This window comes from Panthera pardus, unplaced genomic scaffold, assembly GCF_024362965.1.
Source record: "Panthera pardus isolate Hobbes unplaced genomic scaffold, ASM2436296v1 HiC_scaffold_26, whole genome shotgun sequence".
In the NCBI taxonomy this organism is placed as follows: domain Eukaryota; kingdom Metazoa; phylum Chordata; class Mammalia; order Carnivora; family Felidae; genus Panthera; species Panthera pardus.
The window spans coordinates 6,231,573-6,256,186 of NW_026526832.1; the positions used below are offsets into that span (position 1 = coordinate 6,231,573).

At 39.6% G+C, this 24,614-nt stretch overlaps 1 protein-coding gene across 6 annotated transcripts in view; it reads right to left on the reverse strand.

The window, feature by feature from the left end:
- Positions 1-24,614, reverse strand: part of MTA3 (metastasis associated 1 family member 3) — a 222,042-nt gene that overhangs the window by 52,088 nt on the left and 145,340 nt on the right. For all 6 annotated transcript variants that reach the window (XR_008418028.1, XM_053890979.1, XM_053890978.1 and 3 more), the window contains 3 exons: positions 24,013-24,115; positions 19,966-20,065; positions 433-621 (listed from right to left, as the gene is read on the reverse strand). Coding sequence is in view for 5 of the 6 variants with exons in the window: in XM_053890979.1 (XP_053746954.1) it covers positions 433-621; positions 19,966-20,065; positions 24,013-24,115 (392 nt within the window). In the remaining variant the exon portion in view is untranslated. The remainder of the gene's footprint in view (positions 1-432; positions 622-19,965; positions 20,066-24,012; positions 24,116-24,614) is intronic.

Consider the following 24,614-nt stretch of genomic DNA (forward strand, 5'->3'; position numbering starts at 1 on the left):
TATGTATCATTAAGAGGAGTCAAGGACGGACCCATAAAGTAAATTTTCCACACTGCTTGCTACAGGTTGTTTCCATATTAAAGGACCACATCAAACTCAGGCTCAACAATTAGTAAGATAACTAGAAAAATATAGAAGGTCCAAAGGAGAGCAACAGACTTAAAGCAGACCTCAGAAATATTTTGTGCAAATGGTTAGAAAAGCCATCCATATTTTAAACTTGGAATTCAGAGCCTCCTGATCCCAGGTTTTATAATTGCTTCCCAGAACAAATGTCAATTTCTCTCTCTGCAAGACTAGCCTTCATTCTATATTGAGCGGATAAACATTACTATGTTGCAAGCTTGCTAAATGAAAACTTTAAGGTTTACCAGCTTTTTAACAAAGATAAAATATTCCCATCCAACATTTTAGGTGCAGTTTTCTACTTACAAAGTCTTGACGTATGTCATTGAAGTCTTTGCCATATTTTTCCAGTGCCTCTTCAAATAAACTAGCTTCAGAAGCTGACCACTCTTCCATTTCATCTCTGCATAAAACAGGCCCTCCAAGCGGTACTAAGACACTAATTGCACTGCTTAAATCATAGCTGTGCCTATACAATGTATCCATAGCATGAAACTAAAGAAAACAAACAAAACGGAGAGAAAAGATCAGTCAGAAATGCAAACTTGCCAGATTATTTAAGAACAGGAATACTAAAATGCATGATGCACTGAATTAACACTAATATACGTAGGTGTTTATTTTTTAAGTAACAAAATTAAGAAAAAATTTAAAAAACAGATTACCTATTTAAAATGTCATTTACTGATTTAAGAAAATGTTGATTTATAAGGTGTGTATTTAAAAAAATGCATTCATTTGTTACAGTAACCTAACCATGAAAATCCAGGGCCTCCGGGCACAGGTATTAACTGGGAAGCCAGTAAGTTTCACCATCCTTTCAGTTAAAAGTGCCAGAATCACTTCACCTATTATACAGGGTTGTCACAGCCTTCCTTGACAAGGGAATAATAGATTATGTATCAGACAGAGAAAAAATATTCCCAGGTTGGATTAAGACAATGATGCACTAAGAACGAGAGTTACAGAAAACAATGGAATTGAGAATCAGGGTGACAAAACAAAACTACACATCCATGTTACACAAACAAAACAAAACACATATCCATGTAGAATCAGTAACTGGTTGAGATCTTCTAAGACCAAGAACAGATGACTAGGCTTGCTTGAATCAGCTAGGCTGGCATGGGTTTCCTACATATTTCAGGAGAGAATGATATAAAGAGTAATTTGAAACGAGGAAAAGATAGATTAGGATAATATACCTGTTTTTTTGCAAAAGTACCTTGGGTCTGGCTTATTTAAAACACATTCTTCTTCCCATCAGAAGCTGTGAAGAAACTTAGGTTCCAAAACTTTAAACTTTGAAAAACCTGTGATGGTATTTCTACCGGAGAACCAGAAATTCATTCATAACATATACGCACATTTGTATATGTGGAAGGAAAACTGCAGAACAGGGTGACTGGCTCTGCTGTGTCTGGATAAGCATGGAGGTGTGGCCCAGAATTGGTCGGCAAGGTGACCAAATCCTTACCAAGTGAGGACTAGTTCTATTAAACTTTCTAACTTATGGGGGCACCTGGGTGACTCAGTCGGTTGAGTGTCTGACTTTGGCTCAGGTCATGATCTCACGGTTCGTGAGTTCAAGCCCCACATCTGGCTCTGTGCTGACAGCTCAGAGACTGCAGCCTGCTTCGGATTCTGTGTCTCCCCCTCTCTCTGCCCCTTACGCCCACTCGCGCGCGCGCGCGCTCTCTCTCTCTCTCTCAAAACTAAACATTAAAAAAAAAATTTTTTTTTAACTTTCTACCATATGAAAGCCAAGTCCTGCACCTTGTACACAGTATCTACCGATATTAAAATTTTCACAAATGGGGATAGTATCACATCCATGTGGCAACATGTCTCTTAAAATTTAGCTGGTGAGTTCCCTACTACTCATACAGGAGTATAAAATAAACTCAAATATCAACAAACACCTGTTAAAGAGAAAAAATCACTGGCTACAGTATGCATTAAAAAGACCTATTTATACTGTGATACATTAAGACACTGAATATGAATTTGTTGACAGAACTAAAGGTGGGATTCAGGACATACAGACATGTTTAAGGTACAGTACCTAACTGCTTTAATAAGGATTAACATCTCTCTTAAATAAATCACTGGATTCTACAAAACAAAAGCAAGCAGGAATCTCATTATCTGTTCCTTAGTCATAATCACAGCTAGGACCACTGATCACGTATAGTCTTTTGCTGTATGTGTCACAATCATGGAATAACTTCAATTTTTAAGTGAATTTCTTCTCACCTTTCCACAACAACGGTTACAAAAATGTTAGAATTTTTGATCTTTGGATCTTTACTCTTTGCCTGTGCTCTGCAAACTTCATAATCAACGAAACCCCACTTTTCTAACTTAACTTCTCACTTGACAGACTCATCAGTTTCACTGTACTGTGCACTGTTAAATAAGTTTACATCATTCTTGAAATTATTTAGTTCCTAGATAAGTGATCTACAAAAATGAAAGCAAAGTTCAATAGCATGCAGGGATCCCTTCAATTAATAATATATTACTATAAACAGTTATTTTTGAAACTAAATTTACAATGGATAACAAAACTGAAGATTAAATGGTATTCAAAATCAATAATTATACAAATTAACTCTGCTGCTGACATTCCTCAAGAGGTAGTAGTTCTTATAATTAACAGGTGCTCTGAAACCCAAAGTCACAAGACTAAATGAGTGTTTCTCAGCTGATATTATAGCAGCCACTCAAAGCATAAAAGGATCTTCGTTCTTTTGTTCACGCGAGGTGATGAAAAGGCTTCTCTTACAGGCACTTTTACAAATGATGATAGGCTGTTATCTCATAGAGTTTCAAAGAACCAAAGTAACATCACAGGCTTTATAAGTGATTATGACCCAAATCTGAAGCGAATAGATTGTTTTAATGATTCTGTTCCTCACGGAGTGTGTGTTACTGGACACCGAAGTAAGCAATGGCTTTCGGAAGACTAACCCCTGCACTGTCACAAATCAAGTGGAAAGAATGGGTCCAACTTATAGGCAACTGGAGGCTATGAAACCCCCAGAGTCCAATTTGAAACGCAGCCCGGAGGAGAGCGCTGTCATGATCAGTATGCGTAGAAAAAAATCTACATCCCATCAGACGTATGCACTATGGAATTCCCAGGGAATAATTTTATTTAAATTGATGACCAAATTCATAAAGGAAACCAGAGGACCACATTATGGGCTAGAAGTCCATATTAACTCCATCTTTCTGACACACATAGGAGGCTCCTTCTGAATGGACTTTTACGGAGTTCAACATCACGCTAAAAAGCTGTAAGCAAAACACAGAATCTACCTTCTATAACATAACAGACAACATCAAGTGAAGACTCTCAGAAATAGGCTAACACAAGACATAGGAGTCTGACATCTGACTTACGGTTTATCAGTAAGATAACAACAATTCCAAAAGCTAGACATGTAAGAGAACACACTGGAAGATTCCGTTTATATGAACTTTGAGAAAAGTAACAATCAGTGGTGAAAGAAGTCAGAATAATGATTCCCTCAGAAGGAGGGGGCAATCATTGACTGGGAAGAGGCATGAGGGAATCTTTTGGGATTCTGGTAAAGTTCTTTAGATCTGGGTGGTCGATTACATGAATGTATACATATACACAAGTTTGCAAACGATGCACCTGAGTGTACTGAATACACTTTACTGTGTATACGCCTCAATTTAAAGTAACACAAAGAATTTAAGGAGTAAATGTAAAACAACAGAAAGTCTTCCCTCCAGATAAATACAAAGATACCGTGTTTTCAATAGAGATACAGATACACACAAGATCCATTCAAATCTAAATTTAAAAAATCATAAGAACTCAGCACAAGCTGTTCTCTCTGCCAAATAGTGGTGAAGGTGTTGTCATATTTCATCTCATTCATAACAGATGGAGATGACAAACAGAAGTATTTTCGGAGGAAGACTGACAACGAAAGCTCGGCAGTGAAATTCTCATCCTTCGCTCATTAAGTACAATCACACAACGGTAGTCTGGATTATTATTCAGCAAATATTCACTCCCTCCCCTGGGCCTTCACAGAAGAGGAGTCTTCCACTCCACTGATGTGGAGCCTGGCCACGTGACCTGACTGGCAGATAAGATGTTCAAGATACGTGACAGAACAGAGCCCTGGCATGTGTTTGCATATCTAGGTTTGCCCTCTTGAGCTACTGGCTTTTGTCACCAGAGGAGGAGATACACATGGAGCAGATCTGGACTCACACTGTAGTTTGGCACCTAAATTGGCCCAGTCTAGTTCAGCAGAATCCTAGACAATCTGCAAAGGAGTATATAAGAAATTAATGCTTGTTGTTATAAGCCACTGAAATACTAGGCAGTGTAACAGATACTGTGTTTTTCCTTTTGAGAGTAAAGAACTTACTCACTCCGTGCTAGATGTGCTATCAGCAGACACCCTCAGCTGTCACCTTTGGAATGATTTCAATTCAAGAAAGAATCATCACCCAAGATCATGCCCTTTTCCTGGCACAGCCTTTATCCGATGATGCAGGAGTATACAGGCTCAGCCTGTCACCCGGATTTGGGACAACTCTTCGAAGTGTCCCGTGGAGTCGGCGGAGGCTTCAGGTATCATAGCCCACTTTCTTCCTCAGTTCAATCCTGCCTCCATCCCTCCTCTTCCACAGTTTTTTTTTTTTCTTAAATTTTTTAATGTTTATTTTTGAGAGAGAGAGAGAGAGAGAGAGAGAGAGAGAACGAACAGGGGAGGGGCAGAGGGAGAGGGAGACACAGAATCTGAAGCAGGCTCTAGGCTCTGAGCTGTCAGCACAGAGTCCGACGTGGGGCTCGAACTCACGAAACAGGAGATCATGACCTGAGCCAAAGTTGGACGTTTAACCAACTGAGCCACCAGGCACCCCCCACAGGTTTTGATTCCTAATAAATTTCCTACATACAAATCTCTATCTTAGCCTGTTTCTCAGAAACCCAGCATGTAACATGTAGCTTTATTTTGACAACAGCTAACTGATATACATACATATTCAATCCTAACTATTGATTTGGTCAGAATGTTACAAAAACTTTGCATGTGTACCTCCAGCACAAATTATAGCATTCAGAACACTAAATCTATTTCAAAATTAATGAGCATATGGTTTTTCCCAAGCAGAAGGTGAATATAAACTCTCAGGAGTAAACCACAAACCATGATCAAGGCAAAACATTTTATATATATGTAAAAGAGAAGTATGCCATGCATTCTCAAGTTTTGCTTCAATGCACAGTATTCAAAACAAAATCCCTCATTCATCATCAAATTTGTTAAGACTTAGTTGTCATTCACTCAAATCAATCTACAGGACACCCTGAGTCATGTCCTCATGTGTATTCAGACCTTTTGATTATCACAGGAAAGCTACGGGGCTAGTAAGCCACTGTAACCCCATGGCCCTAAATGTACTTTGCATGAGCAGAACTGAAAATTCTTCCCCCCGGCTCTGATTCTAGACACAAACCAGACAAATACAGTAAAACCTTGGATTGTGAGTAACTGGTTCTACACGTGTTCTGCAAGACAAGAAAACATTTCTAATAAATTTTAACTTGATCAACGAACACTGTCTTGCAAAATGAGTAGTACACGATGCTGAATGTCACACAATCACAACTGGGCCAATGGTTCTTTCTTCCCTCTCTCTCTCTCGCTCTGTCTCTCTCTCTGCAGGTTTGTGGATGATTGTCTCCCGTGCTTGGATGCTTGGTCTCAGGCCACAGTGTTTGGCAGAAAGCAGTGATTTTTCAGAACATTGGAAGGTGCCCACAGCTGGCACCAGTGTATTTTTTGTCACTTCAAAGCACCTCTGGACAATCCTTTGCTTTTCCATCCAAGAGTAAGCTTAGCAATGCCATGCTTCATTCTAGGTCAGGCCGCCTGCAGATATAGACCCTTTCCTCTGCTGCCTTATTTAATGTATACATTAAATACAGTATATGACAAGAGAGTATTCATACTGTACTGCAGTCAACATCCGTTAGTGATAGTGAAAGTCGTCCTACACAATAACCTCCCCTCTTGTCTTCCTCATCAGCCACGAAGGTTTTCAAAGGTAAGTATAGGCTAATTTGTTTATTCTTCTTTATATTTTATCTTTTCTTTATAATTTTGTAATGATTACAGTAGTGTAATCATTTTTATATGAATATTTTGGGGTTGTGGAATGAATCATCTGAGTTTCCATTATTCCTTATAGGGAAATTCATTTTGATATACAAGTGCTTTGGATTACAAGCCTGTTTCTGGAATGAATTATGCTCACAAACCAAGGGTTTACTGTAAAACAACTATGTGAGGACACTGAAGAACAACCAATGCAAGCAAGGGGAGACTAAAATAATTCAGGTAGAATATGTATGACACGTGGGCTTCCACAATGACTTAACCTTTACCTTGATGGCATTTTCTAGACAGAACAGACAAAAACAGAAAGCTTCTTTTGCATTAGGCCATGGTAAAAGTAAGACCCATGGAGCAAAATGCTGGGGAGGATTATATTGCAGGCCCTAAAGGAAATCACAATATAGTAAAAGAACTGGCCTATGTTTCTCTGACCACAACCCCCAAGGCAATTAAGATAAACTTATGAACCTCATTTCCTTGGAAATTAACTCACAATTAAATGCAAAATTATAAAGTAAATTAGGAAATACTTAGAACCAAATGATAATGAAAATACTACATATCAAACTTTAGGACATACAGAGGTACATTTATAAGCGTAAATATTGATGATGGAAAACTAGACAAAGTTGATGGGCTAAAAAATCAGTCTTAAAAAGCTGGAATGGGAGGGGTGCCTGAGAGGCTCAGTTGGTTAAGCGTCTCACTATTAATTTTGGCTCAGGTCATGATCTCAGAGTTGGGAGACTGAACCCCACATCAAGTCCCAACTGGGCATGGAACCTGCTTAAGATTCATACTCTCTCATTCTGTCTCTCTCCCACACACACAACCCACCCCCCCCCCCGCCAAAAAAAAGAAAAAAAAAAAAAAAGCTGGAACAGGAATATCAGAGTAAAGCCTAAGATAAGTAGAAGGAGGAAAATAAACAGAAAAAAAAAAAAACTAAATAGAAAACATATAATAATAAAAAAAAACCATACAGGGGCGCCTGGGTGGCTCAGTCGGTTGAGTGTCCGACTTCGGCTCAGGTCATGATCTCGTGGTCTGTGAGTTTGAGCCCCGTGTCAGGCTCTGTGCTAATAGCTCAGAGCCTGGAGTCTGCTTCAGATTCTGTGGCTCCCTCTCTCTCTGCCCCTCCCCCGCTCATGCTCTGTCTCTCTCTCTCTGTCAAAAATAAACATTAAAAAAATTTTTTTTAATTAAAAAAAAAAACATACAAAAAATCAACTCAATTAAAATCTCACTCTTTTAGATAATAAAAAAGAAAAGAAAAATCTGGCAAAACTGTCAAAAAAAAATGGGAAATGACATACATAAACAATAACAATGAAAAGCTACTTATAACTGGAGACTTACCAATTTATTCTAATTAAAGAATACTCCGAAAACTTACATTGATAAATTTGAAAAGTTAGGGTGAAATGGAAATTCTCCTGACTTAACTGACCAAAGTGGTCTTAAGTAAAATAAAAACTTATTTTAATTATAAATCAAATTATAACCACAACCCAAACTAAGGGATGTTCTACAAAATAAATGGCCTGTACTTTGAAAATGCCACGTCATGAAAGACAGAAAGAATGAGGAACTGTTCTGGACTGAAAGAAATTAAAATGATATAACTAAATGCAATAAATGATTTTCAAGGGAATCTTAAAGCAGAAAAAAATTTTTTTGTTTTGTTATAATGAACATAACTGGAACAACTAGAAAATCTCACTAAAGCCTCTAGATTAGATAACAGTGCTACAGTAACATTCATTTCCTGCCTCAGTGATATACTTAGAAGGAAGAAAAATTTCATGTTTCATATGATTTACTGCAGTGGTAGTCTTATTAGTTTTAATTCTAATTTATAGCCTTGAGAACATGGACAGTACTCTTAAATTTTAAGAAAACGTGTTTTAAAAAAATTACATGGATTCTCAGTTCATCAATTTTATGCTCATTTTGAAGACTAGATTTCTAACGTAAGCTGATAAACCTAAAATTTTAATCTGAAGATTTATATATTCTAAAGACTACAATTCCTTTAAATGCTATAATGACCATGAATTGCAATCTATCCTCAAATTCCCAGTACCCTCAATGCCCTGAATGAAATATGTAATTTCAACAGGACTCACAAATGAAGAGAATGAAATGCAGGATTAATGGCTAGCAATTTTACAAAGAGTTAATATCTGAAGAATAAAATTACTGTTGGTTAAGTCAACTTTCTATTTTCAAGAAAATAAGTTACTTACTTTTTCTAAGTTTTTCTTAAAAAAATTTTTTATTGTAAAAATTATAGCTTGTTTTAAGGGGAAGATCTTTATTATTTTTTTAAAGTTTATTTTTGAGAGAGAAAGAGACAGAGCACAAGCAGGGGAAGGGGCAGAGAGAGAGAAGGAGACACAGAATCTTAAGCAGGCTCCAGGCCTGCATCAGCCCAAAGTCTGATGTGGGACTTGAACTTGAACCAGGAGATCATGACCTGAGCCGAAGTAGGACGCTTAACCGACTGAACCACCGAGGCACCCTTAAGGGGAAGATCTTTATATCATATAATGAACTCCTTGTAACAATTGTATTAAAATGTATGGTCACTCATAACCTAGTGTCCATATTCAAATTTGATAACCTACTACAATGACAGTAAATATGGCATGATAAAAGCCCTTTCAGACAATCAATAATGATATAAAATCAGAAGAAAGTAAATGAGATTCAACAAGATTGGGGGGAAAATATATCATTGTTATCACCATCTCAACAAACAATATTACCAAGCTCTCAACACTGTGCCACACGCTGCTCTAAATGATTTACAAGTACCACCTTGTTTAATCCTCAAGTTGACGCCACATGGTAACTCAGAGACAGACTTTTCCAGAGGCTGGGAAGAGGGTGCCAGAGATCTTGTTCAGGACACAGAGACATCACATACTCTCTCTTCCAGTGTGGCTAGAGTCTCAAGAGCCAGCAAAGCCCCGTGTTTGTGAATATTAACTTAAACGAAGGCACAAAAACTGTCAAACGTAATTTCTTCTGGAATGTTGAGGGAAGCTCAAAAAGATTTGTAGCATAGCAATAAATCACTTGTCTTCCACACAACCTGGGCGGTCAATTTCACGGAGAGTTTCATGCCCTCAGAAAACCCAGGGGCCCAGGAAAAACAACAATGAGGTGTGGTCTGGGGACCCACTGCAGTTCCATCAAATTCTATATTCTTGGGACAGGTACATCTGCAATTTGTAGTTATGCCTGTATACCCTCTTCTTGTCAACAGATAACCCCCTGAAGCAGTACAGATAGGTTTCATAGCATTATTCCCATTATGGATGAGGAAACTCAGGCACAGGGAGGCTACATAACTTGTAGAAGACTAAATGGATCATAAGCTATAGGTCCAGGGGGGAAAAAAAACCCCAGAGAATCATAAAAGTATATCCACTTGTACACCCATGTTCATAGCAGTATTATTCATAATAGCCAAAAGGTAGAAGGAACCTAAGTTTCTACTGAATAAACACAATGTGGTATATGCGTACGATAAAATACTATGCAGCCTTGAAAAGGAAGGAAACGATGACACATAGGACAATATGGATGAACCTGAAGACATTATGCTAAGTGAAATAAGCACATCACAGAAGGGCGAATACCGTGTGGTTCCCCTCAAATGAAGTACCCAGAGTAGTCAAAATCACAGCAACAGAAATTAGAACGGTGGTTGCTAAGGGCTGGGGAATAGAGAGTTGTTATTTAATGAGTACAGAGTTTCAGTTGGGGAAGACGAAAACATCCTGGTGATGGCTGCACAAGAGTGTGAATACTTAATGCGAGAGAACAATACGCTTAAAAATGGCTAAAATGGCAAATTTGTATGTTGTGTATATTTTACCACAGTTTTTAAACAAGTATGTCCAGTGCCAGAAACTTTCTATAACTCCTGGTCTTTAGACCGTGTGTGTTCAGCTCTGTTGACACAATGGAATTATTTTCAAATATATATCACTCGTAGTGATGAGATGCATTCAAAAAAGACCTATTAACATGCTAGATAACATTTTAATAGAAATAACATACTCCAATGACCTATTTTAATAAGAACCTATTGTCTTATGTCCCAGAGAGAGAAACTAATTTATTCATTCTCAGATATTTACTGAACACCTAGTAAATATATCCCAGGAACTATGCTTGGTACTGGGAATTCAACAGTGAGGAAAAACAGGTATGGTCACTATATTGATGAATACTACAAGCTGATATGTAGGGAAGGGGAAGAAGAGAGAGATACACATTAATGAAATAATCACAAAAACAAGTGTTTAATTACAAATAATTAACATGGAGGAATGTTGTTGTGTCTCCCTCCATGAGCACACCACAAGAGTAACCTGCCCTAGACGGATAGATTAGACACAATTTGAAAACAGATTAAGAGTCAATTAGGTGGTGGGGCACCTGGGTGGCTCAGCTGTTTAAGTGGCCAACTCTTGGTTTTGGATCAGGTCACAATCTCACCTTTTGTGGGTTCGAGCCCAGCACTGGGCTCTACACTGTCAGTGCAGAGCCTGCTCAGGATTCTCTCTCTCTCTCCCTCTCTCTCTGCCCCTCCCCCACTAATTAGTTCTCTCTCTCTCTCTCTTTTTCTCTCTCTCTTTCAAAATAAATAAATAAATTTGGGGAGCCTAGGTGGCTCAGTTGGTTAAACGTCCAACTTCCACTCAGGTCATGATTTTGCGGTCCATGAGTTCAAATGCCACATCAGGCTCTGTGCTGACAGCTCAGAGCCTGGAGCCTTTTCAGATTCTGTGTCTCCCTCTTTCTCTGCCCCTCCCCTGCTCACACTCTGTCTCTGTCTCTCTCTCAAAAGTAAACAAACATTTTTTTAAAAACCCTTAAAAATAAATAAATAAATAAATAAATAAATAAATAAATAAATAAATAACAGTTAATTGCATGGGGCTGTGAGAGCATCCAAGCAAAGGGAACTAAAGTTGCAAAGGTCCTGTGGCAGGAGACAGACCACAGAATCAAAGAAGGCTGGCTGGGGCCCAGAAGACATAGAGGAAAGGCTGGGGTACAGGACAGGGCAGACTGGCCAGGCAAACCCCCACAGCTTTTTTTGACTCTTTTAAGGATCTGGGTTTTTATCCTGAAAGCAATTAAAGGCCAGTAAAAGGATGTAAGATAGGAGACAGCAAAATAAAAATTGCATTTTAAAAAGATCAGATAGAATTAGAGATATCCCAGAATGCAGTCTTCTCCCTAGGAAATCAACACAGCCTGACCTTTCTCAGAACCAGACTCAGCATCAAAAATCCTGTTTCTAGTACTGAGACTGTCAGAAATTAAATATGAATCTTTATAGAAGTTACTTCACCATTATCTCTAATATGATCTATCCTGGAAGATTTTTGAGGCCCCAAACAACTCAAAAAACTCTTTTTCTCAGATCTTTTCGTCCAACTTGCTTTAGTCCTCAGAGTTCAAGGAAAAGAGAAATCTAGCACTTCTTTAATTACCTGTTTTCCGAGACTGAGGCTCTGCTCTGGCGATAGCTCCCTACCAATGCACATGGCACCCTCCGCCCCGTAACAGGCCTGGCCCTCCACCAACTACCTACAGACCACTTCGGGGTTTACTGTGTTCTAAAGAATTTTGTTTCCACAATGGGGCGAAGGGAGGTCAATGTAGGTTGTAAACTGATTGTTTTTTTCTTTGCATATTGTACAAAGGACACTTTACATCTTAATGAAATGAGGGTGAAATCTAGGAAGCCTCCATGACAACTTCAGTGTTGTAACAATTATAAATCTTATCATGTTTCTTAGACTAGCAGTGTTTGAAATTCAGTCTAGCTATGATTGTAACAGGTCTCAAAATAAGGAAGTCAGACCTAGCAATCTGCAGGCATCTTAATTACCTGCTCCCAAAACATTACTGGTGATTTGACAAGTAGCATGCAGAGTCTAGGATAAACAGATGCTTCAGATTAAGAATGCTGACAGTCAGCTGCAGTCCCTTACAGGAAAAGCCACAGTGAAAATCACCTAGGACAGACCACTGGAGTTCCCACAGTTCTGTAACCGTGCCCTCTCTGCAGTAAGAAGTCTTCAGAGAAAGTCTGGTCACCTGATGGAGAAAGGTACTAACCACATCTGTATAGGTCTGAAAACACTGAAAGAAAATAAGAACCTGACTCTCCAAATTCAACTGAATGATGAATCTAATTTTCATTTATTTTTTTAAATCTAATTTTCATTTCATGGGACAAAACAACTTACCAGCTTCTCATATGATCTTTTTTGGAAAACAATCTGCAAAACTCACATTATCAATGTACAAGTAATCAACTTTTAACCACTCCCACTCATTTCCATACAGGTGCCCCAGGATTTTATATGTTAACATCAAAGAGGAAGGCATGAAGCTACCAGGCAAAGAGGACTAAAGGTGCAGGACATGGCATCTGAAATCACAAAGTGCATCAATTTCCTCCTGCTTTTGTGACCTCTGAAAGATATCAATTTCATGGCACTGAAAGTAATCTAGACACAAGAGCCACATATAGGAAGAGTCCAAGTACAGCTGAACCTAGCGTCCGTTAGAGCAGGAAACCAAAGCATTTCAATGTTGCAGACAGAAGACCAGATCTTCAGCACTGCCTAATCCGATGATTTTTAAAACCCAAGCCAACCCAACCCAAAAAACAATGATTTTTAAACCCAAGCCATTTTAAGGAGAGTGAAACAAAAAAGATGTAATCTGGGAGAGAGAATCTCAGGTAGGAGTCGAGAACAGATCCAAACCCTGTCTCTGAAACTGAAACCAGCTGTACAAACATGACAAACACAATTCCCTGAGCCTCTGAGTACACTTCCGCTTTAAAAAGTAACAATTACAGGGGTGGCTGGGTGGCTCAGTTGGTTAAACGTCTGACTCTGGATTTCAGCTCAGGTCTGATACCAGGGTTGTGGGATCGAGCCCCACATCACATCGGGCTCCATGCTAAGCACAGAGCCTGCTTAATATTCTCTTTCTCCCTCTGCCTCTCTCGCCCACTCCCGCACTCTTTCTCTCTCTAAAATAAAAAGAAGCAACAATTATAGTAGTAAACAATTTAAGATGGTAGCTATAACACAAAGTGTCTTCCTAAGTGCTGAATACTAAAAGAAAAAAACCGGAAGAAATGCAAACATTGGAGGGTGTGAAAGCATCCAGCCAGAAGGAACATGTAGGCAAGTGCTGCAAACGATAAACACAAAATGATGTTTAAACTAATTAAGGTACATAGGTTGTGTTCTCTTTAAAATGCTTCTTTTATAACCCGCCTTCACTGACAGAAACAAATACCGAATCTTTAAAAACTCTGCCCTCTTAGGGGGCACCTGGGTGGCTCAGCTGGTTAAGTATTTGACTTTGGCTCAGGTCATGATCTCACAGCTCAGGACTTTGAGCTCCACATCGGGCTTTGTGCTGACAGCTCAGAGCCTGGAGCCTGCTTCGGATTCTGTCTCCCTCTTTCTCTCTCTGCTCCTCCTGAGCTCGTGCTCAGTCTCTCAAAAATAAATAAACATTTAAAATAAAATAAAGACGCTGCCTTATTCCAAAAGAAATTCACCCGCTGTCCCACCAGTCACCACCAGTGGGAAGCAGAGAGTTGCTGCAGCCCGAAGCAAAAGCTCACATACCTGCTCTTCACCTGTTCACACCTATCTTCAGGCAAATCAGCCCCAACTATCACAGAGCTCTGTACCATCCAGGAACAGGTTCTCCTTTGTCACTCCTCAGAGGGTGGAGGGAATCTGCTGCACTACAACAGGGTGAGCATCCCCAGTTATAATCTGGGAAGCATTATCTCAGAAGATGAGTGTTAAACCATAAGAGAGTAGCTATGTAAGTAACAGTATATCTATACAAGGCACAATCACACAACATTAAAAAAAAAACAAAAAACTTTCCAGATTCTCATGATGATATGAAAAAGTATTTATTTTATATTGTTAGGGAATATGTGGTGGGGGAGGCAAAGTACAAAACTCTGATTTAAATGACTTCCACTATGTGTTAAAAAAAAGTTCACATGGGGGCACCTGGGTGGCTCAGCCAGTTGAGCATCCAACTTTGGCCCAGGTCACGATCTCACGATTCTTGAGTTTGAGCCCCATGTTGGGCTCTGTGCTGACAGTTTGGAGCCTGGAGCCTGCTTCAAATTCTGTGTCTCCCTGTCTCTCTGCCCCTTCCCCACTCGTGCTCTCTCTCTCTCAAGAATAAACATTAAAAAAAAAAGAAAAAGAAAAAAAACGTTCATGTGGGGCTTATCAGCTTTTTATAATGTGGTACTTGTGCAGGGACAGATCAACAAAACAGAGGAGAAGAGATAACAAATCCAGAAGCAAGCCTAAGCATATCTAAAACCTTGAAAAAAGAGGAAGGAAGGATTACAAAATCATGAGGACAAGAAATTCAATAAAAGGTATTGAGATGACTATTTTCCATATGGAAAAAAAGACTCCTATACCTCATTCAAGTCTCAAAAATAAACTCCAGATATATTTATAATCACGAATATGAATACTATTTTTAAACTGTTAGAAAAAAACAATGACACAAGTGAAGAATGGACAAAGGATATGAATCTAAAATACAAAGAAAAACCACGAAGAGTCAATAAACAAGAAAACCTGCTTAACCTTATTAAGAAATACAAATTAAAATGAGGGAAGCATCAGGTTAGTAAAAATCTTAGTCTGAAAATACCCAATGTTGAAGCCAATGTAAGAAAATGGATGAAGACAGGAAAACACTCATTGACTGCTTGTGGGATTATAAGTTTCTACCAGGGCACCTGGGTGGCTCAGTCGGTTGTGTCTGACTGTTGATTTCGGCTCAGGTCATGATCTCACGGTTTGTGAGATCGAGCCCTGCATAGGGTTCTGCCTTAACAGGGCAGAGCCTGCTTGGGATTCTCTCTCTCCCTTCTCTCTGCCCCTCTCCATCACATGCTAGTGCACGTGCACACACACAGTCTCTCTCAAAATAAACACACATTTTATTTTATTTTATTTTTTTTTAAATTTTTTTTTCAACGTTTTTTTTTTTTTATTTATTTTTGGGACAGAGAGAGACAGAGCATGAACGGGGGAGGGGCAGAGAGAGAGGGAGACACAGAATCGGAAACAGGCTCCAGGCTCCGAGCCATCAGCCCAGAGCCTGACGCGGGGCTCGAACTCACGGACCGCGAGATCGTGACCTGGCTGAAGTCGGACGCTTAACCGACTGCGCCACCCAGGCGCCCCTAAACACACATTTTAAAAATAAAGACATAAACTTATTTTTGCCTTGTGTAGAATAAGTTGGCTGTGTTTGGGCAAATCCAAAGTGAGCAGTGCCCTATGAATCACTATGAATAACTATTCCCATTCTAGTTATGCCAGAGAGTTCACATACACACTCACAAAGGGTATGTGTTGGGATTTTCAATGCAGCATTATGGGTAGTAGCAAATGAAAAATGTTTTGAAGGAGTCCAGATGTTCATCGGAAAGAGAATACATAAGTAATGTGGTGTAGTATTCCATGAAGGAGTACTACAAATACTACCCAGTGGTTAAAATGAGTGAACTAGGGGTAAAAAAAAAAAAAAAAAAAAAAATTAGGGGCACCTGGGTGGTTCAGTCGGTTGAGTCTGACTTCGGCCCAGGTCATGATCTCACAGTTTGTGAGTTCAAGCCCCGAGTCAGGCTCTGTGCTGACAGCTCAGAGCCTGGAGCCTGCTTTGGATTCTGTGTCTCTCTCACTCTCTCTGCCCCTCCCCAGCTCATACTCGCACTCTGTCGCTGTCAAAAATAAATAAACTTAAAAAAATAATAATAATAAAATAAAATAAAATAAAAATAAAATGAGTGAACTAGGTATGTGTTTATTAACATGGCTAGAGAGCAGTAAGAGGCAAAGAGCAAGATGTCACAGAGTAAATTGAAACACATGCAAAACAAACTTTATGTTGTTTTCAGACACACAAATACATAGTGGAACCAGAAAAACTAGATACACAGCAAATCTGTTATAGTGGCTGCCTCTTGACAGGAGGCAAGGGTGATGGGCATTAGAGGTACAGATAGAGGATGCAGAATAGGACTAGGGAGAGAGTATTAGAAATTGTAATTGTTTTTATAATTTTTTTTAATCCAAAGAACTAAAACACTAACATTTGTTTTGGCTGGCTCAATACATTATCCTCCGTACTGTTCTGTAATTTGTGGGTATTACTGTTCATAATACACGAAGAGTGGCTGAAAGGAAATATTACGAAATGGTAAGAATATTCCACTCTGGATAATGAGTACAAGACTTTTTTTTTTTTTTTTTTTTGCCTGCTGCTGTACTAAATTTTGCAATTTTTCATAATAAGCATACACTAATTTTATAATTGGGAGAAAAATCTTGAACGTGGAAAAAATACAAGTAGTGATTAGATTCCACATTACTTTGGTTCGCATAAATATCTGTTGACAGGATTTTGAAGGTTTTTACAAATGTGACACTTTGTACTCTCACATCTTTGGTAAAGTACAACCTCTAAACAACCAAAATATAAACCTACTTTGAAACCCCGAAACTTTTATAGAAAACATTAATGTACCAATGGAGAACAGAACTTACTTCTATGAACAACATTCTAGTCTCTAAGAAAGCATAAAGAGAGGTGCTCCATGATGGCTACAGACTGTTCATGCTTTCACCATTATCTATACTGTAAGAAAGCACTGTAAGAAACAAATTTGATGTGAATTCTGCATGAGTTTTTACATTACTGCAGTATTTCGTTGAAAGCATTTCAAACTGGAACATAATGAGAAAGTAGTAACACCTCTCACTGTATTCCATTCCATCAGAAAACAAAATTGAGGGGCACCTGGGTGGCTCAGTCAGTTGGGTGTCAACTTCAGCTCAGGTCATGATCTCACAGTTTGTGAGTTGGAGCCCCACATGGGTCTCTCTGTGCCAACAGCCTGGAGCCTGCTTCTGATTTGGAATCTCTCTCTCTCTCTCTGCCTCTCCCCTGCTCACACTCTGTCTGTCTCTGTCTCAAAAATAAACATTAAAAAATTTTTAAAAAGGGAGCGCCTGGGTGGCTCAGTCGGTTAAGCCTCCGACTTCAGCTCAGGTCATGATCTCGCGGTCCATGAGTTCAAGCCCCGCGTCGGGCTCTGTGCTGACCACTCAGAGCCTGGAGCCTGTTTCGGATTCTGTGTCTCCCTCTCTCTGACCCTCCCCCATTCATGCTCTGTCTCTGCCTCAAAAATAAATAAACGTTAAAAAAAATTAAAAACAACAACAACAACAACAAAATTGAGACTTTTAGGAGTGGACTTGAGGAAACCTGTCATGAGGTACTGAGTGCCGGTATCCTAAGTAACAAGATTTGGATTAGCATTGAAGTACCTGAGACAGAAAAGAGTGGTCAGATTTTGGATATATTTTGGGGAGAGAAATTCCAGCACTTTTTGATGCATTTTATTTGGCAATGATTATGGCCTGAAGAGGTGAAAGGAAAACATGATTGGAAAATGTATTTCTTTATACTATAAAACTCTGATAAATTTAACAGAAAAAAAAATTATTGCTCACGTTTTTCTGCATACTCTGGGCAAGACTGCATTTGTAGTCATCATCAACAGAGCATAGTAATGACTTCTTTTTTTAAGTTTATTTGTAACATTTATTCATTTTTTGAGAGACAGAGGGAGACAGAGCGTGAGTGAGGGAGGGACAGAGAGAGAGAGGGAGACACAGAATCCGAAGCAGGCTCCAGGCTCTGAGCTGTCAGCACAGAGCCCGACACGGGTCTCAAACTCATGAACTGCGAGATCATGACCTGAGCTGAAGTTGGACACTTAACTGATTGAGCCACCCAAGTGCCCCTTTTTTTGGTCTATTTTGAGATAGAGTGAGAGAGTAAGAGAGAGAGAGAGCGAGAGAGCGCAAGCGGGGGAGGGGTGGAGAGAGACTGGATGTGAGCTCAAACTCACAAACCATGAGATCATGACCTAACCCAAAATCAAGAGTCGGACACTTAACTGTCTAAGCCATACAGGCACCCCCACAGTAATGACTTTAAAGAGAATACCTAGATGGTAATGCAAGCTGGTGCAGCCGCTCTGGAAAATAGCATGGAGGTTCCTCAAAATACTAAACATAGAACTACCCTACGACCCAGCAATTGCACTACTAGGCATTTATCCAAGAGATACAGGTGTGTTGTTTCGAAGGGACACATGCACCCCCATGTTTATAGCAGCACTATCAACAATAGCCAAAGTACGGAAAGAGCCCAAGTGTCCATCGATGGATGAATGGATAAAGGAGATGTGGTATATATATTCAATGGAGTATCACTCGGCAATCAAAAAGAATGAAATCTTGCCATTTGCAACTACGTGGATGGAACTGGAAGGTATTATGCTAAGTGAAATTAGTCAGAGAAAGACAAAAATCATGACTTCACTCCTATGAGGACTTTAAGAGACAAAACAGATGAACATAAGGGAAGGGAAACAAAAATAATATACAAACAGGGAGGGGGACAAAACAGAAGAGACTCATAAATATGGAGAACAAACTGAGGGTTATGGGAGGGGTTGTGGGAGGGGGGATGGGCTAAATGGGTAAGGAGCACTAAGGAATCTACTCCTGAAATCATTGTTGCACTATATGCTAATTTGGAAGTAAATTTTAAAAAATAAAAAATTAAATTAAAAAAAAAGAGAGAATACCTAGAAACTAGTATTCAAAAGAGACAGGATGGATAACATAGTGTCATGAGTTATGGTGTATCCAGCATTAAATAAATAGCTGCAGAGGCAAGAAGATCTACATTATTTATAATAAAGCAGCTGTGAAGAGATATGGTATTATGAAAAGAAAAAACAAACTGTAACTTTTATTACGTGTAATGGATATCGGTCAAATAACCTCACCAAAACTCAGTTTTCTCATCTGTAAAATGAGCACGTTATCATGCTTTCTCAAAAGGCTGTGGCAATCATATACAGAAAGTAACTTCAATCGGCAAACATCTGGGGCGCCTGGGTGCCTCAGTCGGTTAAGCATCCGACTTAGGTTCAGGTGATGATCTCGTGGTTCATGGGTTTGAGCCCCACACTGGGCTCTCTGCTGTCAGCACACAGCCTGCTTTGGGTCTTCTGTCCCCTTCTCTTTCTGCCCCTCTCCCACTCATACGTCCTCTCAAAAATAAACGTTTAGAGAAAAAAAGAGTTCCTTCTCACATTAAAAACTGTAAAGCATTATATTTGATACACAACGATTTAAGTACATAGATAGAATATGAGGAAAAAAGCATACAAGTGAAACGAGATGGGTCAGAATGTTTTCCCCAGAATATTTTTTTATTGTTTCACACCTATTCCATCAGCAGCCATTCATATTCGTCGCAGCTCACAAACATAAGTGGTGACTTAGGATGAGACACTCTACCCCCAGTTAACCAATCAGCCAAGTCAAATCAACCTAGCAGTCAGCAGGGCTAAGAGCCAGAAAGCTCTTTCAACAGAAAGCTCTCCCATCCATAACACTGCTATACTGGCTTTAAAATTAAAGTAGCAGAGGGAATAATAACCCCTAAATTTCAAAAAGCATCTTACCAGGGTGATGTCTCGAGAAGCTGCAGCTGCGCTCATATGCAAACTAGGCTGCCTCACAGAACTGCTGCAATCAAGGGCTCGAGCAAACGTCCCAACAGCACTGAATAATCCACAAAAACAAAGAAGAAAAATTAAGGCAACATTATTTTTTTATACTTAAAAAAACACATTTGGGTAGTGCGTGAAAATTGTAAAAGTCAGTGCTAAGGATCCAGGGGCTGCGAGCTGAGGTCTGAGTGTGAGTCTCAGCCTTGTCTGCAATGGGTGTGTGGCGCCTTGGACGAGATGCCTCAGTTTCTTCCTGTGTAGAGAACAGTGGTGGCCAAGAAGCGCACTACGTTTGTCTCTGCTACAGTTCTTTTTTGGGGCGGAGGGGGGGGGGGAGCTCGTTCCCTTCTTGCTCTTGGTGTGGTCATTTAGGGAGGATCCCCCAGAGGGGACTGCACTAGGCAATCTGCCTCGGGGACTTAAGAGAGAGGGGACATCACACTACGAAACCAAACCTCTTAAGCATCTAGCAGTCTCAGAAAGTCGTCATTCCTGAGTGTACTGGCCTCCAAGAGAGGAGGTAATCCCCTAAACAGGCAGTGGGGAATTATTTCCCATGTCCTTTTATGGTTGGGGCTCATCTTGGTCAAGACTTTTCTTTACACAGGAAAACAGGTAAATTTACACAGGTAAATAACAAATATAGCTGTCAGGTGGGTATGTGCTATGGAGAAGAAGAAGAAGAAAAAAAAGAAAAGTCAAACAAGTTCTTAGATGTTTGAGAATCAAATATCCAATGAAAAGTATTTTCTTTAAGATTTAAGCATTGACAAGCCAATTAACTATATACGGGTCATTATAATGAAATTGAGAAAAAGTGATTTGTGTGCCATAAAGAAGGGAAAGATCTATCATGAAATGCCATGGAGCAACCAATTTGGTATTCAACTGTGCTCAAAAAATGAGCCGTAAGTGAGCTGCAGAGTTTGACTATTACTGCAAAACAAGTTCTGACCACTTTTTTTTAGCCTAAATTGTGAAATCCCAGGAACATTTTTACCTTGAAATGAGGTATCATCAATTGCAGCAATTCTTCCTATAAATAGGGCTCAAGATGTAATAGGTTTCCACTTAAAAAACAAAACAATTACCACAACACTTTTTTTCACTTAATGATTTAGAAGGCCTTCCCATAAAGCGTGAAATAAACATTTAGACCTGCTGCTTGTTGTATTTCATTTTATTTTGTTATTATTTTAATTTCTTCTCTCCCTTTGTTGTGTTTTAAGCATGTTAGCTGAGGAAAATTTTTTAATGTTCTGATTAACATAGAACACACATGCATAAAAACACACATTGCACAGCTATGCAGTAACTGCAAGGTGAAGCCATCCATGTCACTAACACCCAGCTCAGGGTACAGCAACTGCACCCCAGTAGACTCCTCCTGCTCCTTCCCAATCTGTCATCTCTCCTTCGTCCCAAAAGAGAACCACCATCATGGATTCTAACATCACGGGTTAGTTTTGCTCATTTGAAAACTTAACAGAAGCACATACTATGTACTCTTTTCACATGCAGCTTCTTCTGTTCAAAATTATGTCTGTGGGCTCACCCACACTACTGGTTATAGAGGCGTTCATTCATTTTCCTTGCTATGGAGCATTCCTTTCTATGATGCCCCCTCCCCCTCTGTTGTTGATGGACATCAATGGCCAGTTTGGGGCTACTCTGGGTAGTGCCATGAATGCCATCTGTATATGCGACTTTTGGTGCACAGGGGTATGTATGCAATTCTGCTGAGTATACAGTCAGGAGTGAAACTCAAAGGATGTGTGTGTAGGTCAGATGAGAGCAAAGTGGTTATACCAACTTACACTCGCACCACCACAACAGCAGGGTGCTGGCTGCTTTACCTCTTTACCAATGTTTGGCACTTTCAAATTTTCACCATTCTGGTGGAATGTGCAGTGGTATTTGATTATGGTCTTAATTTGTATTTTAGACCATTTAAAAAAACAAAAACAAAAATGGAGGGGGCGCCTGGGTGGCTCAATTGGTTGAACATCTGACTCTTGATTTCAGCTCAGGTCATGATCTCAGAGTCCTGGGATCAAGCCCCACATCGGGCTCTGTGCTGAGCATCCAGCCAGCTTAAGATTCTCTCTCTCTAGGGGCACCGGGGTGGCTTAGTCAGTTGAGTGGCTGGCTTCAGCTCAGGTCATGACCTTGTGGCCCATGAATTTGAGCCCCGCGTCAGGCTCTGTGCTGACAGCTCAGAGTCTGGATCCTGCTTCAGATTCTGTGTCTCCCTCTCTCTCTCTCTGCCCTTCCCCGACTCCACTCTGTTTCTCTTTCTCTCTCTTTCTCAAAAATGAATAAATGTTAAAAAAAAAAAAAAATTAAAGATTCTCTCTCTTTCTCTAAAAAAAGAAAAAAAAATGAAAAAGGCACCAGGTGCATCTCCTTGGTGTCTTTCATGCTGGCTTGAAGGAAAAAGGAAAAAACAAAGAAAACCAAATTTGAAACTGCAATGTCTACTAAATAATCCCAGATCTGGGTAACCTGCCTGGAGTCTAGGCCAGCGGCTCCACCAAGGATTCATTTCCACTCTCAAATCTTCAATCTCCTCGATCTACTGACTGGCTTCCCCAGCAATGTACATCAGGTCTCCATCCGAGCACCAGTAGCTAGGTGTCTGAGTGCTGGAGTCCAAACGCCTGGCTGCTGACATGACGTGTGACTTCCATGGTGTCAGGCACCATGAACAGTGCTGTCACGTCAACTGTGCTGTCATGTCAGGGTGCGCTGAGACCCCTTTATCCTTTGGGTCATGAAGAAAGTTCAACAGAAAATTAGAGAACATAATGGAGACCCTTGTGATCACATCTGTATCTACTGGGTTCTAATATTTTGCCAGACTTGATTCATTGTTTAAGGAAATAAATATTAGAAATGTTGTTAGAGCCTCCTATACACATCTCCCACATCATACATACACATGACATACATATTCATCTATATGGCCATTAATGAAAACATGGTTTGTTCATGGTATAACTTTTTAAGTGATCATACCGTGTGTATCGTCACTCAACATTAGTTTTGAGATTTATCTCTTTCCTATATATCCCTCGAATTCATTCATTTTCATTATTGAGTATACTTCAATTCACTTACCAAGTGCTTATTGACATATTCTTAGGGTTTTTTTCCCCCAATTTTCCACTATTTACACTGCTATGATACACTCACTTACTTGCTGCTTTGCAGTAACTCCGCCATGAATATCATTTACTTTTATAATTGAAACAATAAAAATACATTTTTGTCCCATTCATTTTCTCAAAGGGTGTGTGGTGGGTCAAGTGCAGGAGAGCCAGCCAGTCAGGCAGCCAGGCTTAAGGCTCTCAAAGAAAGTTATACGCTTAGCAACAGGCCCTCCTCATACGTGGGTGCAGTAAGAGGAAGGCAAGATGCACATCACTATGGACACCTGAACAATCCCCATCTAGCGTGAAAGAGGTAACTGCTTTAATTAAAGATATGGGGATTCAGGTGATGAATTTCATCTTCATACTGTTCTGTAGTGCCCAAAGTTTTACCAGAAGAAATTATTATTTTCTTAATTGGTAAATTAATAAATATATTTTCAAACAAAAACTAACAATCATACTTAGGAGGTGGTATGATATATATTTCGGCTTTCTTACTTAACTAGAAAAAGAATACAACCAATGGAAAAGGTAGAATACAAAGAAAGAAACATACATACACCTATAAATTCTTACAAAAAGAAATTTCTTGGAATTGGGGGTGGTACAGTTGGGTTAAATGCCCAACTCTTGATCTCAGCTCAGGTCACGATCTCACAGTTCGTGAGTTTGAGCCTCACATCGGGCTGTGTGCTGACCCTGCTTAGATTCTCTCTCTCCCTCTTTTTCTCTCTCTGCCACGCCCCCGTTTGTGCGCACGCGCTGTCAAGTAAAATGAACAAACTTAAAAAAAAGAAAAATGTTTAAAAAAAGAAATTTCTTGACTCAACAGTGCCATACTTACCGTGCTACAACTAAAAACTGGTCAATCTGTCGATCTGTAAGTGGGCTATTTGGATCCCAGACTTTAACTTCCAATTTGGACTGTTCCCTCTCATCTGATTCTCCTGTCCGAGAACAAAGGAAATGGAGTCTTGTTACTTAACAAGGCAACCGTTGCATTCCGTCGAGGACTGTGGGCACTACCGCGTTCAAAATTTGGTACATTCTTTCAGCAGATGGACAACATTTTGTAAAGTGAACACTGATAATAATACAACGAAACCAACCGCAGATCTTCATTTAGTTAGTAGCATGTATTTCCTGAGTACTTGCATGTGTGAGGCACTAAACCTCATGCTGAGGGATATAAAAACAAAACAAAAAGCACGCCTGCTATGAGACGCTTTCACTGGTAAAACTAACACATAAGTAACTATGATACAAACGAAAAGAAACGTGTCATAAGGACATACAGAAAAGGCTGTAAAATTCTGACAATGAGAGGAATCACTTCAGACAAGCTAGGGAATGATGTCATAAAGGGCGTGGTATTTCTGCTAAGAACTGAAGGCTCTGATTGCACCAGCAGGGAGAAGGACTTAAAGTAAGAAATAAGAATGTGAG